General features: G+C 32.7%; 1 protein-coding gene and 1 long non-coding RNA gene across 4 annotated transcripts in view; one reads left to right on the forward strand and one right to left on the reverse strand.

Moving 5' to 3' along the window:
- LOC111507735 (multiple PDZ domain protein) overlaps positions 1-19680 on the reverse strand; it is a 463358-nt gene that overhangs the window by 340827 nt on the left and 102851 nt on the right. For all 3 annotated transcript variants that reach the window (XM_074180506.1, XM_074180505.1, XM_074180503.1), the window contains exons 11-12: positions 17092-17319; positions 5279-5518 (exon numbers count right to left, since the gene is read on the reverse strand). In XM_074180506.1, the coding sequence (XP_074036607.1) occupies positions 5279-5518; positions 17092-17319 (468 nt within the window). The remainder of the gene's footprint in view (positions 1-5278; positions 5519-17091; positions 17320-19680) is intronic.
- On the forward strand, positions 993-16594 carry LOC141484889 (uncharacterized). The gene is made up of 4 exons (XR_012466860.1): positions 993-1140; positions 1198-1403; positions 1980-2069; positions 14414-16594. It is a non-coding gene; the product is annotated as an uncharacterized lncRNA (long non-coding RNA).

Raw genomic sequence — 19680 nt, forward strand, 5'->3', positions numbered from 1 at the left:
GTTTGTACCTGAAAGTTACTTCTATGCATGACCTATACATATTCATGTCAAGAGTTTATTTCGGAATAAATTACTTTCTTTTTTTTCGATGATTTCTGCTTTTTTTGTACAAAGATGAAGAACTACAAATTCAAAACCTTCCCCAAAAATTATTTTCCACTAAACATATACCCCTTTCAAATGAAACAAGACCAGAACCTGTCATTGGCATCGCTTTAGGCTTTGCCAAACAAACATTTCACACCTGGATGGCAAGAAGATTTATGGACTTCTGGCACAATCTTCCGGGATTGGCTCACTCCAATGCGTTTATTCACCCTTCGAAGCTTGATACCAAACAGCTATTGGACTAAATGTTTTTAGAGTTTGGTAGAGCCATACTCTTACCATCTGACCTGAAAGACCACTCACCATACAAACTAATCGGCTACGTTAAGAAGCTGGGTTTATTTGGTCGAGTGTGAATAGGTGTGAGCCACAATAAACCCTTGCGGGTTGCGGTGGAGGGTCGAATGGAACCACTCACTTCAGACCTAACATAACCTAACCTACTTGATCATTATTGGATTCAAAGTTGTATACAAGGTGAAGCAATCCTCAAATTATTTGAACAGCTTCTCATGATAAGATAACCTGTTAAAGAGACAGTGAAATAGTTCTGTTATGCAAAAAGTGTTTCCATTATAGACGTGGTTCAGCCTATTACCATCGATGAGAACGATAACGGATCGAAACAGATCTGTTTGGTGTTGGATCACGAATGTTTTGTTTTTGGGCTTAGGCTTCGAAACGCTCTAATTAACTGAAAAATGCTATGAGAGAGATGTGATATAAAAAAACTGTCAGGTATTTACAGTTGTTAAAAACTGAGACTGTATTCGTGTTAGAAATCTCAAGTTATAAGGTGAGAACTCGCTAATCCTTTCTTTCGACTTCTGAAGGTTGTCGGCCGTAGAGGGGCGACAGTTGATTAACGGAAAAACAGATTTGATCGATTATATCAATCGATTCTCCATGCTGGTGTCAACTTAGAAAAGATGGAATATTCTCAAATAAATAACGTCATCTGGAAAATTATTACCTTGAAAAGTAATAAATATTTCGATTACGGATCTAATTAGTTTTACAGTACCCGTACATGTAAGTGATCATAACTTTATATGTGGTATATATTAAGTTACAACTTGTCTTTTTCAGCATTTTAGTCCAACTCAACGCATTAGTAGACGTAGCTTTTTTCGCCAGTTTTGTAACATTTCTGTTTCGCCTGTACAATCAGAACAACCGATTCAGAATGCAAGATTTCGTCTTCAGATCCAGAAGAGTTTACTCTAGGTAACTCAACTTTGCAAAATATATCAGACCAACTTCAAGATAACTTTCACGAAAGTCTCTTTGATGAGGTGAGTAAATTTGAAAATTCACTTTCTTATGGTCTTTTTCGTAATTACAAAAAAAATGCTCAGTAGATGCAATTGCTGACATACCTATCTATAACATACAGGGTGTTTCACCAGGCCATTCTCAATCGAAATTTTTTAACTCCATGAAAATATTGTTAAATCATGTGAAATCATATTTCAACTCCTTATGACCACAAAAACACTAAAAAAATTAATATAGTTGCCCTACAGCAGTCGATGTGGATTTCCAGTCTCCAAGTAGGGACTTTCCGAATATCGCTTTCTGCATTTAAATGCATGTGAAAAAAAGGGCACTTTACGCATGTCCGTTGAATGGTAAAATCATAACTAACTATTTATTGGTAATCTTCGATGCGAAAGTCACTCCTTCTGAGTCAGTGGACTCTGATTCACAAAAATATAAATTATATCAAAACAAAGTCCACATGAACTCAAGAATGAATTTACATTATTTAGAATAGAGATGACAAATCGTTTCGGAATTACAGAAATGTTTACCTCTGTTCTTAAAGCCAGGGAAATACTACTATATTTGAAAGGATTGTTTACTTTTAGATTCAATCTCATTATTCTGTAGACGATACAGACAAAGATCCGGACTATGTTCCAGGTTTTAATTCCAACGAAAATTTATTGAATAATCAGGTAAGTTTTTTCACGGATGAATTATTACTTTACTTATTGTTTTTTTTTGCTTTTGGCAAAAAGTTAATTTTCTTTTTTTTGTAACATCATGTTGTACGATTGAATGTTGAACTCTTGAAATTTAGTGTAGTTGTCGTGGTATATGAGTAACGTCGGAAAATTAAAACTTTTTGTGTACGTAATAAAGACATCATGATACAATTACCGTTGAAATTTGTCGATTGACCACCTAGAATCCAAGATAAATTTATTTAAAAATTGGGTATTCAACATGGACTGTAGTTTTGTAGTTTTCGTAGTTTTGTGTCTGTTTCTTCTTTTCTATTCTATTTTTCTTGTCCAAAATAAGCGTATTACGTTGAATCTCCAGAAAATCAATGAGTTTGTTCTGAAATATCTATTTTATTTCGATGTTTTGTGATTTGATATTATTGAATATTAAGTTCTTGTTACAATATTGTACAATTTTGAGTAATTCTCTGTGTTAACAAAAAATAAAAACGCTTTGCACCAAAAACTTTGAAAATGTATTTACTTTTCAAAAAAATTGACCATAGTCAATACCATAGTTGTGTAATTTGTCCAGAAGAAAATGTTTACAAACGAAATCATAATAATCGAGCCAGAGATGCCTAAGCCCACATTTTAATTCGAGTCGTATTTTTTCAATATGGTCCTTGGACGGCGGTGCTCACTAGAATGTGTGGATTTTACTTGAATAGTCTTAGTATCTTATTGTATAACACGTGCCAACTTGTCCATTATGTTCAACTGAAGCATAACAATCATAAAGTGAGTCCCAATAGAAACATTTGAAGAAATACAGTTTGCTGAAGTTTTTTGTGTCGATATCGTAGAAACACGTAGAAAAATGAATTTCATTAGTTCGGACTTCCATTGTCTGATATTATATAAAGTCATTTGAAATCCCAGAAATAATTATTAAAAAAAAAGAAGAATTAAAAAATAAAAATAAAAAGTTAAGAGATTCCAAGCCAAGTTACTTCACGACGTTTCGATTGTTAGTATCCACAATCGTCTTCGGGTGATGACTGGATTAATTCCTCCGAGAGATGACTATTTATGGGTCATTCGAGTACTCTCACTTATCTACGCTTGAAAGTACTCGAATGGCCCATAAATAGTCATTTCCCGGAGGAATTCTTTCAATTCTTTTTTTTTATTACTACTTTCAGGGATTTCAAATCATTTTATATAATATCAGACAATGGAAGTCCGAACTGATGAAATTCATTATGAAACATTGTTGATCACCTTCAAAGAAACGTAGAAAAATATCCAAGAGGGTTCCATTCGAACTGAAACCTATTCCATTCATACCAAGCAACATAATAGTTACCTTCACTGTTGTGCTTCAAACTTTGAACTATCATTCCAGCTGGACCCCACAGAGATACCTTAGGTAGATAGTGTTCAGAGGATAAGTGCCGTATGTTGGTCAACTAGAGGAACTAGAGTTTTAATCTTCGTCTTTGAAGATGATCACTTGGTGATCGAAACACGTGTCGAGGTGTTAAAAATAACGATTTGGTGTTGGAAAAAAAAACTTCAGTAATATTCAAACTGGAGGAAAGACAAAGACATCTGTGAAACCCTGGATACACCTTCCAAAAACCAGAAAACATCAGGTATTCCTCTGCCGACTGAGACATGCCAAATTTTCGCACGGTTTCCTTTAATCGCACGTAGAATGAATACTTTATGATATACCAATATGCAATCATTATTGGATGAAAGTAGGCATATTCACTAGTATTTGTCTGCCTACTGAATTAATCACTATTGGATAGCAAATTGCTAAATAATTTTGATTTAAAAGGGTTATATTTTTTTATATTTTTAGGAGTGATTAATTTTTTGGGAAAGAAAGTTTTTGGCTTTCTACTACTCTATCTGATACAAAAAAAATGGATGAGAGAATCTTCCAAAGAAAGGAAGGATTAATCAATTTGAAAATAAGTAACTCTATACATGGATGTGTAGATCATGCAAAGAAGTAACTTTCAGACACAAACTGAAAGAAAGTCCTCCTGAAACAGCTACTTTCATATAAACATTGAATTACACGAAAGAAAAAATTCTTTCGAAACAAATACTTCTATATGAACACTGAATTATACAGAAGATACTTTTCTCTATTCAGTTTGTATATCGAACATTCGTGGAGGAATAAGAATCAGATATCATTCACATGAGTTCTACTTTGAATGAATGGTAATAAATTGTACTCACATGGAACACTGTCACCCTAACTGGTATACACGTGTTTCGCCTTAAGACACTTGCCCTAAGGCTCTTCAGTACCAAATTGGATAACATTATAGAAAATACACACACTTCATTCATGAATTACGATTTTGAATGTCACGGAATAAGCTTGATCTGCTTATGTCATCGATGGATGTGTATTTTCTATAATGTTATCCAATTTGGTACTGAAGAGCCTTAGGGCAAGTGTCTTAAGGCGAAACACGTGTATACCAGTTAGCAGTTAGGGTGACAGTGTTCCATGTGAGTACAATTCATTACAATTCATTCAAAGTAGAACTCATGTGAATGATATCTGATTCTTATTCCTCCACGAATGTTCGATATACAAACTGAATAGAGAAAAGTATCTTCTGTATAATTCAGTGTTCATATAGAAGTATTTGTTTCGAAAGAATTTTTTCTTTCGTGTAATTCAATGTTTATATGAAAGTAGCTGTTTCAGGAGGACTTTCTTTCAGTTTGTGTCTGAAAGTTACTTCTTTGCATGATCTACACATCCATGTATAGAGTTACTTATTTTCAAATTGATTAATCCTTCCTTTCTTTGGAAGATTCTCTCATCCATTTTTTTTGTATCAGATGGAGTAGTAGAAAGCCAAAAACTAAATAATTTATTGTACTAAATTGCTCGAACAGCAGTTTGACCATAAAATAGTCTATATCTTAGTGCAAGTTGTTTGGTAGCAAGTAGTGGAGTATGATATTTCATTGATGACCCCAGTGAAATTTCGAAAGACAAATAAAATTCAAGTTAACCGTATTCTAATTCAATTTTCTCAATTATGAAACGTTTTTCTCAAACCCGCTTAATACAATGTACCGAACATTCTGAAATATCATGCAAGTAAGAAATTAGTATGCAATACACGCTATTTTCAGTCTCCAAAGATTAATTTCAGCTAGCCTAGTATTCTCACCTGACTGGCATGCGACATTCCATCGTTAGTATTCAGTGGTTTGGCGACGGTGATTTTGACTATTCCTTTCGGGGCTGTCTTCAAAACTTGTACGGCCCTGTCGAGGGTGGCATGTTCCACGTCGATATCGTTTACAGCGAGCAATCTGTCACCTGGAATCAACCTTCCGTCATTCTGGGCCGCACCTCCAGGTACTAACGATCGAATCACAATAACAGTTTCCTTCGTGTTCAGCGGGTCCTGAAAGTATTAAGATATTAGTATATTACAACAAGTAGAGAACAGGAATTCATGATAGGTATAGTCGAAGTAAACGATATTGTGCACTCTTAAAGTTGACGGCACTCTCAAAGGCCAAAAACAAATACATAGAAGTGAACCGGCAGCGCACTAGTCCACGTGGACTGTAGACTTGGCGGTTCGTATTGGATAATTTTTACTAACTAAGTTTTATGATTGACTGGGGAGTCATAAAATTAAATTTGTTATGTTGGTCATGTTACGGTGACTGATAGAAATCGGAGAATGTGTGGATGGTTATCGCCGTCGTGTTCAGTTCAGGAACTGATCGCGATTTGAGTGTTGAGATTCGATATTGGTGCAGTTATAATTACTTAACATTTTTGTTATCTATTTAGAATATGGCGTCCTTGGGCAAGTACTAATAGTTATAACAAGTGTGATAACAACGCAGACTTCTGCTAGTAAAGTGATTCCAATAGCGAAGGTAAACAATGCTGAAAAGAGATACCAGTGAATAAGATTCGGATGCATTTGAATGTTGAAACACAGAGAGTATCTATCAATGTATATGAGAATCTACATCTCAAGTTTGGTTTCAAGGGAAACAAACAAATACAACAACATCAGATTTGACCGAAATTTCTTTCTCAACTGTACGTAAAATAGTCAAAAACAAACCTAATGAACGCAAAACGCGATGTGATACAGGATTGCCAAAACCTTTAGATGTTCATCTAATAAAATCATTGAATAAAGCAATATACGATAATAATCACATTTTCTCTGGTGCTGTAACAAAATTTTCAACGTCAAATTTTGCATTTGACTTTTTATGTTTGGATTTATATGCCTTTTTTTATATTTTATACTAACTTCACATGATCTTTATTTTGTAGATATTCTTGATAAAGGAAAAAATATATTTCCGAAAGCTTCAATAACAAAAAATAGTGTTTCCATAGCCCGCAGATATTGACTGAAATACCCAACTCAAAAATAATTTATAGTTATAAGCGTTTTCAGGGCCTATAATTTATTGAGTTGTGGGTTTTTTTGCCAATGAATGAAATTACAAATCATACTTACAGTAAAAATGAGTAAAATTCAATTAATTGAACATATAAATCGCTAATCAAATGATTAAATAAACAGAAATGAATATATGTTTTCGTAATGCATTATTTTCAAAATACACATTTTTTTAATGAACAAATGTAAAGAAATCAAAATAATAGTGGAATAACAATTGTTTTGCTACTCGATCCTCAGCAATCAAATAATAATTAAAAGCTGATTCTCCAAAAACACACGTAGAACCGTCAATGTGTGTTGGGAATTGTTAGTGAGATATATTGCAAACAGATACATCTGAAGATGAAAATAAATATTTACCATTGAAATATACATTGTGTGTATGACTAACTCAGTCTAAAATCAAACATTCCACCATTGAGGCGCATTCTCACGAGTCAGGTTCAGTTGACCGATAATAGTTGATCAACAGAAGTTGAATTAGTTTTTGTTCACTTTTTTCAATACAAAATGTTTCAATCCGTTTCATTCCCAACTCAGTTTAATGTAATTCAGTTGAGAAAATTTCATCGAAAGCAGTTGTGCGTGAAATTGTAAGTAAGTGTACTAAGTGTTGTGTTGAAAGAAGAACTGAAAATAATTCCCATTTATATGTGTTAAATCGTATTGACATGTTTCAACTTGAAAGGAATTGGCAGACAACTCATTAGTTGAACGATAAAGTTTGACTAGTCAAACTTTTGTTAATCCACTGAAAAGTTGATCAACATTAGGTTTATCGTTCAACTTTTATTGATCAACCATTTTCGGTCAATTGAACTTGACTCGTGAGAATATATATATATATATATATATATATATATATATATATATATATATATATATATATATATATATATATATATATATATATATATATATACAATAAATATTTCGTTTATATAGATGAGTGGGAAAGTAGGGATTCAAATAACAGGGAGATAGTTGAAAATACTTCTGAATACTACTTACTCACATATATATATATATATATATATATATATATATATATATATATATATATATATATATATACAATAGATCGCTTCAAAAACACTTCACTAACTTTCTTCGAAAGCTTCTGATAATTCCTCTTCCATATTATCTGTTATGAAAGTGTCCAATCTCCATATACTCTTTGTCAACTAAAATTACTTTTTTAATGCTTTTCTGCCAGTCTTCTTCGGTAATATTAGATAATTCTTCTTTAACTAATAGCTCTATTATCTTCTTATCAAATTTTGGAAAATTATTTTTACGCCTGATGCTTTGTTTCAATTTTCCCCAAATCAACTCGATGTGGTTGAAAATACTTTTCAGCAATACTCTCAAGGCCATACACTTCTTCAAATGTTTTTGTCTGTAAAACTTCAAGTAGTTGGTTTTTAGTATAGTTATCTTCAAAATACAAATTGTTATCCATTAAAAAAACTTTGTATTTCATCTTTCCCTGAATTTTTATTCGGTACTTTGATTTGGGATCAATGTGTTTTCAAACCATTCCTCAAAAATATTAGCTTTCATGTTTTTATGATAGTCAACATTGCAGTCCTCAAGTTTTTTTCCACATAAGTTCAGAGAATTCGAAACCCACCCTTTACTTCCTCCGCAATGCACAATGATTAGTCGCAACTTTTGTTTGCAGCCATGTTAGACGTACACATTCTCGAACCATCAGTCCACCTTTTCGTAACTGTGTCGTGAGTGTCATACCAAGTTTCGTCCAAATAGAAAATTTGCCGTTGTTCTTGTCTATATTTAGTTATTTGTTCTAAGTATTTGTAAAATTCCACTATTCTTCTGCTTTCCATAACTGCTTGACGTTTGTTTATCATTTTGAATCTAAATCCCAGTTTCTTTATCCAATTTTGACAAGTTTTGTCACAGCAGTTCACGTTATGGCCGGAAGTATTCAACTTCTTCCTTATGATTTCAGTTGTAGGAATCTCATTGATTTTGTAACAGTCGTATATTGTTTTTTTTTTCAATTATTATATTAGATGAACATCTGAAGATTTTGGTAACCCTATATCACATCGCGTCTTGCGTTCATAAGGTTCGTTTTTGACTATTTCACCTACAGTTGAGAAAGAAATTTCGTTCAAATCTAATGTTGCTTGTATTTGTTTGTTTTCCTCGAAATCAAACTTGAGAGGTAGATTCTTATATACCTTGAAACATATTCTCTGTGTTTCAATATTCAAATGCATCCAAATCTTATTCGCGGTATCTTTTTTTCGCATTCTTCACCATCGCTATTGGGATCACTATACACAGGAAAAAGTTTGCGTTGTTATCACACTCGTTATTACTATTAGTGCTTGTCCAAGGACGCCACATTTTAAACAGATAACAAAAATTTTAAGTAATTTTAACTGCACCAATATCGAATTTCAACAATCAAATCGCGATCAGTTCCTGAACTGAACAACACAACGGCGATACTCATTCCCACATTCTATTCGTCACCAAAACATGACTTCAAATTTAATTTTATGACTCTTCAGCCGATCATAAAACTCGGTTAGTAAAAATTATCCAATACGTACCGCCAATTCTAAAGTCCACGTGGACTAGTTGGCAGCGGCATTATTTCTCTGTATTGGTTTTTTTGACCTTTGAGATGCCGATAGCTTTAACTATTCACAATACAGATTACTTCGACTATACCCGCGGCTTCGTGACAGACCATTTTAAACAAATAGTTATGATATTTTTTCATCAACCCAAAACTTCAGATTTTGAACTTCAGAACTGACGAAATTCAATACAATCTTTGAACCAATATTTTTCCCCTTGTGGGTGGAAGTTCCTGATTCCCTTTCTTGATGCTCATTTACGATATACAAGGAAGCAGGAATTCCTTCCGCTTCTTTCATATCTGCCTTCAACTTTTGTCTGGCAGTTTCAGCTCCTTGCAGATGCTTCTCGTGTGCTTCTTTCGTGTTTTGTTGGCTTTTAGATGCCTTAAATCTATCGCATACGCTACATATGTCTTTAACCAAGTATAAACTTTGTATATATGATGGAATCGGCCGATACTTGATGAAAATCCATAACTAACGTATTCCAAAAACACTTTATTGTGAGATTTTCACTAAATTGTTTTACAAAAACGCAACACGTGTTTCGCCATACAATGGCTTCATCTGGCGTGTCTTTCAACTAATTCTACACATTCAATACTAAATATATACAGTGTCACAGATAAAGTCCGCATCAAATGGGAAACTTTTTTATTTATCGTTTTATGTGAAATTTGATTTTGGCAGTAGATTTTGCTTAAGAAATGATGTCAAATGGCGTCTACAAAATAGGTCACGTGATTTCCTTAACCTGTCATAAAATGACATTTAAAAAAAGAAACATCGAAAAATGACATTATTCTTCAAAATATCCAAAAATATCAAAGGATAAAAACATTTTCTTTTGTAATTTTATACCCACACACCAAGTTTCAAACCCATAATAAGTATTTTATATTTTCACTATTTTTCCGCACTCCTGCTTTTTCTACTTATCAAAATTCAAGCACACCTGTACTAAATCATTTATTTTAACTAAACTCGTCACCGAATTTCTTTTTTTGTAATATAATAATATTTTAAGAGCCTCTTTGATGTTAAAAACAAATTTTGAAAAATAAAAGTTGTCAAACTTGATGCAAAGTTCATCTAGTTTCAACGGGGCTTTCAAAACTATACAGTACTTGAGGAGTTTTTTAATGAGCAAATGGCCTCACAATATGAATTAGAACAAAACGGAACATTAGGAAACATCATTTCGTGATTCTTGAAGCCCATTCAATAAAAGAAAAAACTCATAGTATTTACATTTACCCACTCCGCTAACAACACTAATTTTTAAAAAAACTGGGTAGGCTGTGAAATAATATGAAACTACATAATGTGTTTTAGAAAACGTCACTGTCACTGAATAAATTAATGTCCGTTAGTTCAATGTAATGTATGAAAATTAAAATAATATGTTATCTTTACAAGAAAAAATTGAAATTGTGCTAATTTGTGGTGAAAACACATTGCATCGACAAGTGGCTGATATTTTTAACGCAAGACATCCTGGTAGACATGTACAGCAATCCACTGTAAGTAGGATTTTAAAAAAATTTAAACTGACTGGTTCAATTGAAAATACTTTTAAAAAACGTCATAATCCATCACGCAATAATGATGAGGTTCAGTTGGCTGTCTGCCTGGATGTTATCGAACAGGGAAAATCAAGTATTACCAATATTGTAGATAGAACTGGCGTTAAAAGAGAAAGCGTAAGAGCAATTTTACATAAAAATAAATTCAAACCCTACAAACCCAAATTTATAAATACCTTAAAGGAAAGAGATTTCGATGTTCGACTAGATTTCTCTTTCTGGTACCAAGGAGAAGTAGAATTAAACAGAAAATTTCCTTACAAAATCCTATGGACCGACGAAGCTACCTTCACATCGAACGGCGTAGTCAGTTCCCAGAATTGTAGGTGGTAGGCTCAGGAAAATCCTCATTTTGTGATAGAATGTCGGGACCAATATTCATTTAAAACAAATGTGTGGTGCGGTGTTTTAAATAATCAGGTAATGGGACCATTCTTTTTTAGACACAATTTAACTTCTCAGGATTATTTGCAATTTCTAAATACTGAGATCAGTGATATAGTAGACAATATGCCGGTTGAAATAAGACACAGTCTGTGGTATCAATGTGACGGGGCTCCTATTCATAGTTCAAGACAAGTCAAAGAGAAACTATTAGAAATGTTTAGGGGCAAAGTTATTGGGCGAAATATGGAGCAAATATGGCCGCCTAGGTCGCCAGATTTAACCCCACTAGATTTTTTCTTGTGGGGTTACTTAAAACAAATCGTTTATAAACAAAGACCTTTTCGTGACGTGAATCACCTAGAAACTGTTATTAGAAACTCTATTTTAAACATAAACCCTGTGAGTATCAGCAACTCAATAAAAGATGTATCAAGAAGGACAATTATCTGCATAGAACGCGATGGAAGACATACAGAAATGTAGTGTATTTAATGTCGTGAGTCTTTTTTTCGTGTTTTTTTGCTATTAGGTATAGATACATGTTTATTTTCAGTTCCTTTTAATTGAGATTAAATTCCACTGTATTTTTTATTAAAAAAACATTAAACACTTCTAAACACTTCAAGATCTTCTAAATGTAACACCTCGTACTCATGATTGAACTCATGTCCTCCTGCTAAAAGATGGTTTGCAAATGTGGAATTGGTCTTTCTATTTACAAAACTACTCCTATGTTCTTTAATTCATTGGAAAAATGTTCTTCCTGTTTGGCCAATATACAGTTTTGGACAAGAGCCACAAGTCAGCTTATATACTCCTGATCTATCCGACACCAAAGTTTTGTCCTTATTGTTTTTAATAAATTCACTTCGTTTACAGGTACTTTGATTTCAGGTACTCCATAAACTATATATATATTTAGTATTGAATGTGTAGAATTAGTTGAAAGACACGCCAGATGAAGCCATTGTATGGCGAAACACGTGTTGCGTTTTTGTAAAACAATTTAGTGAAAATCTCACAATAAAGTGTTTTTGGAATACGTTATAAACTTTGTGTTGTGGCTCTACAGCAATGGGACTTGTACATTGGAAATTTTTCAATATGTGTTATTACGGTTTCGACAACAGCATTTGTCAATTTGTTTTCCCCCCACCTCTCCTATCTCTGATGATTCCATCTCTCAATTTTGATACAGCATTGTTGATTCTCTTAGAAGAAATCCTCAAGGCTTTTTTTTAAAAAGGTTTTGCGCACAGTCTGGGTTTTTACATGATATAACCTAGTATAAGATCGTTTCTCGGAATTTTTAACTCTTTTCCGTTTAATGTCTTCTTCTTTAATATTGGCTGTAATGAACGAAGTTTGTGAATTATAATTCGTTAGTTTATAAAATTCATCAAAAATATTCAAGTGACATATTGCTACTTGTTTCGTTGAATATCTAATCGGAACTAGGAGTTTAGGTCCTTTCTGATTTATCCTGCATCTGCAATGATCCACATCCAATACAAGGTATTTTTTCAAGATAATACACATCTGATGCTTGGTTCTGTTCAGAAACATGACTCGAGAGTACTTATTTGTCGTATAGTGCCATACACTCATTTTCACAAAAATGTCGCTTGGTTCCTTTCTGATGAGCATTACCCAAATATGAAAATACTACAACGTGAAATTCAAATTTTCACTTTGCAAGTAAGAAACCCTGTATATATTTGCATTGTTTCTAATCTTTTCATCATTCAACTACGTGGTTCATTATATCCAATTTTTATTCATTCTATTTCTATGAACATTACCGTTTTCTCTGCCTACTTCCGCCATCTGTTGACAAACGGCTCTTTCAAGTGAAGTATTGATCGAACGAGAGAAAATACTCCCTGAATAATTTCTCAAGAGCTATGTGGGATGGGTTGGCTGTAGACTATTTTTGTCAATTTCTTGAATAAATGCTTGAAATGAAATGAATCGACAAATTTAAATATTATTCAAACCCTTTAGTCACTTAGTCAGGAAAGTACTTCAAAAAGCGAATTATCTCCAATGATAAGGTATTCTTTATGCCCGAACAAATCTTAAGAATATTCGAAGAGAAAGACACAAGGTAATCGTTCAGAACCGCCAGAAGAAAACATGCATAACGATTTTTCATAAAATACATCGCACGATTTGATCTCCACAAACTTCATTTGAAAAATATATCACAACATATTTCGCTAATACAGTAGCTTTATCAAGTGATTTGAATACTTCAAGTTGATTCTTACACTAATATTCATATAGGTACTACAGGTAACCATAATCCAGACTACCTCCAAAAATATTACCTAAACCTGCTCTACCTGAGGTACCTCTCCAATTATGATCATCTGAAGCATATTACCTCACATCTACATCAATAATAATTCTTTATCGGTTTTTTAAGAAAACAAGTTCAATAATGATGATCTATTCCAATACAGACGGTCATTCATTAGAATGTTTGTTCGTTAAAGATATGATTTTCTTCTAGAAGATGACTTGAATATGTTGAATTTGTTTTCTCATTTACACAATGCATATGATGTTCCTGGATTCAATGCCTGAATGTTCTGGCAGTTTGACCAACATATACCTTAGGACATGTTCCACACTTTAATTTATATACTCCGGATTTCTCGAATTTGTATGTTTTGTCTTTATTATTTTTAATTAACTTTCCCAACGTATTACTTGTTCTATATGCAATTTTAATATCTCGTTTCCTCAAAAATGAAGCCACTTTTTCCGTTGTTTGTCCAAAATACGTTAAATCTCTATAATTTTGATTATATACCTTATCAATAGGAATCAGAAAAAAAATGCATAACGATCTAAAATGGTGCGATTATTATAACCATCATTACCAAAATCGTATAAAAACTTTCATACTACACAAGATCAAACAAATAGATGTGAAGATTCTCTAATGACAAATATATGAACAATATTGCTATGTTTATATGATCGACTAACATTTTTGCAACGACTGATAGATTTCATCTGGATAGAATGTTTCAATAGATATATTACATTACTCTCATTTCAAATTTAAAAAAAATATATTATCAACTTCAACATGACTAAGACGTCTAAGCACTCTGTTGTTTCGGTAATTTTTGTAGACCAACTGAAATAGTTCTGACGGTGCTGCAAAATGGTGTCAATTGTCAATAATTCAATTTATTTCTGTCAACAATTGATCTTTATAAATGACATTGCTAATGCTATTATATTTTTTTCAGGAAGAGATGATTGCAAAAAACGCATGAGTTGTGTTGACGTACGTTGAATTATATAAATACGCTTTGATCTTCGCTTTTGATCTCGTCTCAAAATATTCTGATAATATTGAGATGCAGTTACAGGAGTTTATAGATACCCAACTGAAATATGGGAACACAACATGAAATAGCAGAAAGGACCTACATGACGTGTGTAGATTTCATTATTTCAGCTCGAGTTATCACTAAATTTCAAAGAAGACATGCTATCTCCAGTTCAATCTACTTTGAAATTTCATATGCAGGATCTAACAAAAATGTAGCATGGCAAGTGAAATATTCGAATTCAAAACAAATGGTTAACAGAAAACATAAATCAATAGCAGCACTTTCAGACTGAAACTTGCATAACGGAAATATACAGAGTGTTTCCTAACTACGGTACTAAACTTCAGAGGGTTATTCGTTAGGTCGTTCCTATGAACATATGTCCGCAGTTGCTTCGTTTCTGAGATACAGTTGTATTTCCAGTTGGTTAATCTAAGAAATGAAAAACTACAACATGTCAGTGGCGTACTTTTTTTCCCAATATTGTTGAGTGTGGTGCCCACAGAGACTCTACTGGACCTAATAATTCCAATTTAGCTTGGGCTCAATAAGCGCCTTATTACTTCAAATAACTGTAGCAACCAAATCTGTGGAAGGATATTTAGGATATTTTATAAAGACTGTTCTTTTAAACTTCAACGCCCTGTATCTCAGTAACGAAGCAACTCCGGACATATGTTCATGATAATTTTTTTTCTTAAAACGACCTAACGAATCGCTCTCTGAAGTTTCGTACCGTTAGGTAACACCCTGTATATGATGGGATACAAGTTGAATAAATGTTAATTGAAACACGAATAAATCTAACTGTGTGAGGTAGGAATATGATAAGTAAATAATCTGACAGATATTTCATCATTGAAAAAAGTTTTTTTGAAAATCCATTACAATATTTGCATTAATTAACAATTTGTTGGTAAGACGTTTGTACAAATTGCTATAACAGCTGATCAACAATAGCTCTCCACTTGGTATTCAACTCATTCCAAAGATTAATTGATCAATTATAAAAACGCTCTGATTTTTTTTCTGTTAGGAAATGGCATTATTGATTTTCAAAAACGAATTGATTTATCAACCAATGATTTGAATCAGCAAATAAAAAAGCAAGTACCTATAAGTAATGAAAAAAAAATTATGAAAAAATTTTCTCATCCAAAAATATTTCATGACAACAACATTGTGAAATAAATGTAAACACTACAATTGTAAGTGATGTGAAAAATGGTATATACATTGGAAATAATAAACAAACTTCTGAATAAAGTAATAATAACCTTGAGAAGTGAAACTTGTGCCAAGGTAAGTCATAGAAACAGATACATCTGTATAAATACAATCTCACATATATTCATATACAAAGTATATGAACATATGTGAAAAAAAAAACCAAATGAATACATCAATTCAAAATATGTGCTTCATAACAATATATGAATTAAACAAAATTATTCAGAAATGTAGTTAATGAAAGGTATATCATGATTTATTGAAATTCATTATATCATGGAAAAAAATTCGTGTAGTCTCCATTAGCCATTCTTCAATTTTATTTTCATATAAAAAAAATTTGGTATTTTTCATATAATGGGGCAGCTTATCGAATATATAAGGAATTATATACATGTAATTTTTCATAATATCGTTTCCTTTACTCTATTTTTTTTAAATATGTTAATTTATTTCCTGTATCTTACTCATGATCATTATATTGACCGTTTGATTTATTTCTTTACATATAAATTAAAAAAAACAAAAATATAATTAACATATATCCATTTTTTACTAATTTTGATAATGCACTTGAAAAATGATATTTTTCATTATAGATTATTTTCAGAAAGTATTCTTGAATAACTTCAAGTTTGGTCAAAAAGGTTCTACTCACTCCGCCCCAGCCTGATATTCCATATTGTAGTTGTTATTGAACCAGAGCAAAATAAAGTAATTTCAAATGTTGTACACTCAAGAATTTTTTCAAATATTAAAATGTTGGCAGGAGGGTCTTCAATTTTTTCAGCAAATAATTGATTTGATGATCCCATCTCAATTTTTCGTGTGCTGCAAAATCAACAAAATCCATTTTTCTACATATCCTTCTGAATGCGATGAATTAGAAACTAGACTATAGAGTAAGTACATTTCTCCTTCTATCTGAAAGAAAGGTATTCTGATTCTCTGCAAAACATTCCCATGTTTCAAATTTTATACATTTTTCATAAATATTTCCACTTACTTCAGAATATCCGGGATATATACATGTACAAAATAATATTATTATTTTGAAGTAACAATGCAAAGTCTACTTGGTGTGACGGCGCAGATATATATTATATTACTGATAATGGAAAATAATTATATTCGTTCAATTTACAAATATTTATATCAGAAATAAAATATTCGGAAATGTCATATAGTGAAATATAGAACTGTTATAAGTGGATTCCTTATCCAAAGTTAATATCTGCCGCAATTCAAAGTTTGTATTCAACCAGTATTTGATATTTGTCTACTTATTTTCAAGGTGTACTCATATTTAGGTAATGACCAATAGTGACCGACATCTAAAATATACCAAGCATTTTTTCTACCTGGTAATCCAAAATTGAGAACCCCAGCCCATGATCGTTTTTCACCAACTCTACAATCGTGGGTTCGTCACTCCACATTGGCAACCCTGCAATCATCTCCAAGGACCTCGATCTGCTGATAGCTTCACTGGCCATGCTAGAAGCAATGGACGTTTCTGATTTTGCCTTCACTAGGTGATTGCTTTCGTTGATCGATACCAAAGTTTGCAGGCTACCCGCAAAAATTTTCTGAAAAGAGAAATATCTCTATAACAAAATCAGAAATGAAAGAACAGAAAACAATATCTTCCCCAAAATGTTCATTCCCCAATCTAATATAGCTACTGCTTCTTCAAGACTTTTACTCATATTCAATATTCATTGGTCAGTATGAAAACAAAATGAATATGTACTGCGAGTATTAACCGAATATTCGATAATTTTATCCAGAATATAAAAGAAGCCAAGTTCACTTCTGATCAATATTGCGTCCGAAATGATCATTAGACTATTCAATAATATTTCTTTAAATCAAATGCGTCAACTGTCCTTCAGAAAACTTTTGAGCAATTTCTAAATCAACTTTCATGATTTTTTATTTGTTGAATTTGTCTCTGCCAGAAAAAAAAACAAAATAAGCTTGAAGCATTTGGAAAATTAGGGAAAATTGATATGTAAAACAAAGTCACAAAATCGTGCTGATCACACAATTCTCATATTTTGTTTTGTTGGATTTGTCTTCATCCGGAATAGCAGAAAAACTAACGAATCTTTTGAAACATTTTCAGAAAAAGATTCAGGCACAAAGAAATTGACAACTTTTGGTTTTCCAGTTATGACAGTTGTAATTGTGGCCGCATGCAATATCCATCACGCTGTCATTAACAATGCCGCGAGCGAGAACATGGAATCTTCCAGAACGAAGTCGTAATTTAATTAGGCTGCGGAATATTGCGAATCAATCCATTGCAGGTGAAGTAGAAATCGCACGAGAGGGGCGCCGTGTTCAGTGATGCCAGGTCTACCTTTTTGGCAATAGATTTCCTGCTTTGGCTTTTGAACTACTGTTTGAGAGTTGAAATATATTGACTCACTTCACTTTCTAATAATTTCCAAATGACTGTGAAATTATAGTGTATGTGATTTATATCTGCAAAACATATTTTCTACTTTTTTCGTGTCGATCTACATTTTTTTTGACTCAAAATCTACTGCTGAGCACGAAAATGACCCGGCAACACTGACCATGTTATTATGGCCTGATTACGTGCTCCACAAACACATTCTGTAAATGTCAATTCAATTCAGGTCACGATATGTCTGACTCGTATTAGGAATCACACGTTTAAAGGTAAGACCTCGTTAGTCCTTAGCTCGCACAAGTTTCTCAACTTCTGAGAGTTGTCATTCGTATAGGGGCGACAGCTGATTAACGGAAAAATAGATTTTAAATAGATTCAAACAGATTTCATCAAAGCAAAAATTTATTTATGATCTGATGATTATCCTCTAAAAGTCCTTCGACTTTACGTTTGTTTCTACATATTCCTAAAAAAACCTTACTTACCTTCTTTGTCGTTGCAATTGTTTGCGCTCTGAGTCAATAAAATACATTTTTTTTACAGGACATTCCTAATCCCATGAGCTATCGCTCATATTTTTAAAAGCTTCACGTCTATTGAAAACGAACTCGTTTCCATCAGCTCACCATTTATATGCATTAGGCGATATATGAAAATGCAACAATACTTTAGGAATCAACTGAAAGGCATCAAGATGAAGTTGATGAAAGGAAAGGAAAGCTGAACTTTGTTAATATATTTGAAACTTCGATCCTTTCTAGATTTTGTTTCTTCCCATACCACAAAACAAAGAACTGGCCAATGGAATTCGTCACATTGCTTGAATTCTTTCACAAGAGAGGAAACTCTGGATGGAGATGAAAAACCAATGTGTTCGAGGTGCAAGGAAAAAAGAAAATGTACAAAGTCCCTATCAATCTATAAGTTTCCCCGTATTTTGGTAATTCATTTAAAAAGATTCCCTCCAACGGAAATATTCAGAGGCAAATTGACTTTCACATCAGATGGATTAGTTATGAGCAATTATGCAGCAGACAATCTGGCTCCTTGTCGTTATAATCTATATGCACTTTCGAATAACAGTGAGACTACTTTTAACGGATATTATACAGCATATTGCAGACACCCTTATAGTGGCACGTGGCACGAATGCAACGATTCACACGTGTCCCCAATTTCACCAAAATCGCTTGTGAGTGGTGAGGCATATGAACAGGAGGAAACAAAGCAGCACCTTTGAGGTGATTTTTTTCTTTTCCCTTTTTTTATAAACCTAATTCTGTGAATTGATTTGTATTTCATGATTGTTTCAAATAATGGATAAAGGAATTAATTTCTTTGAAATTTGTTCCAGATTGGAAACTTGGCAACAATGACACTAATATGTCAACTACTTCATTTCATATATCACATTCCTACTATAACGAGTTGTTGAAAAGTAACAATGTTTTTATAGTTTGGGTATTGCGTTTACTAAAAGGTGAAATATACTCACACTTTAATGTATATTTTGAACGCAGCCACAACA

Source organism: Leptinotarsa decemlineata, unplaced genomic scaffold, assembly GCF_025532065.1.
Source record: "Leptinotarsa decemlineata unplaced genomic scaffold, Ldec_3_MD MMD2_tig00026299_RagTag_RagTag, whole genome shotgun sequence".
Lineage (NCBI taxonomy): Eukaryota > Metazoa > Arthropoda > Insecta > Coleoptera > Chrysomelidae > Leptinotarsa > Leptinotarsa decemlineata.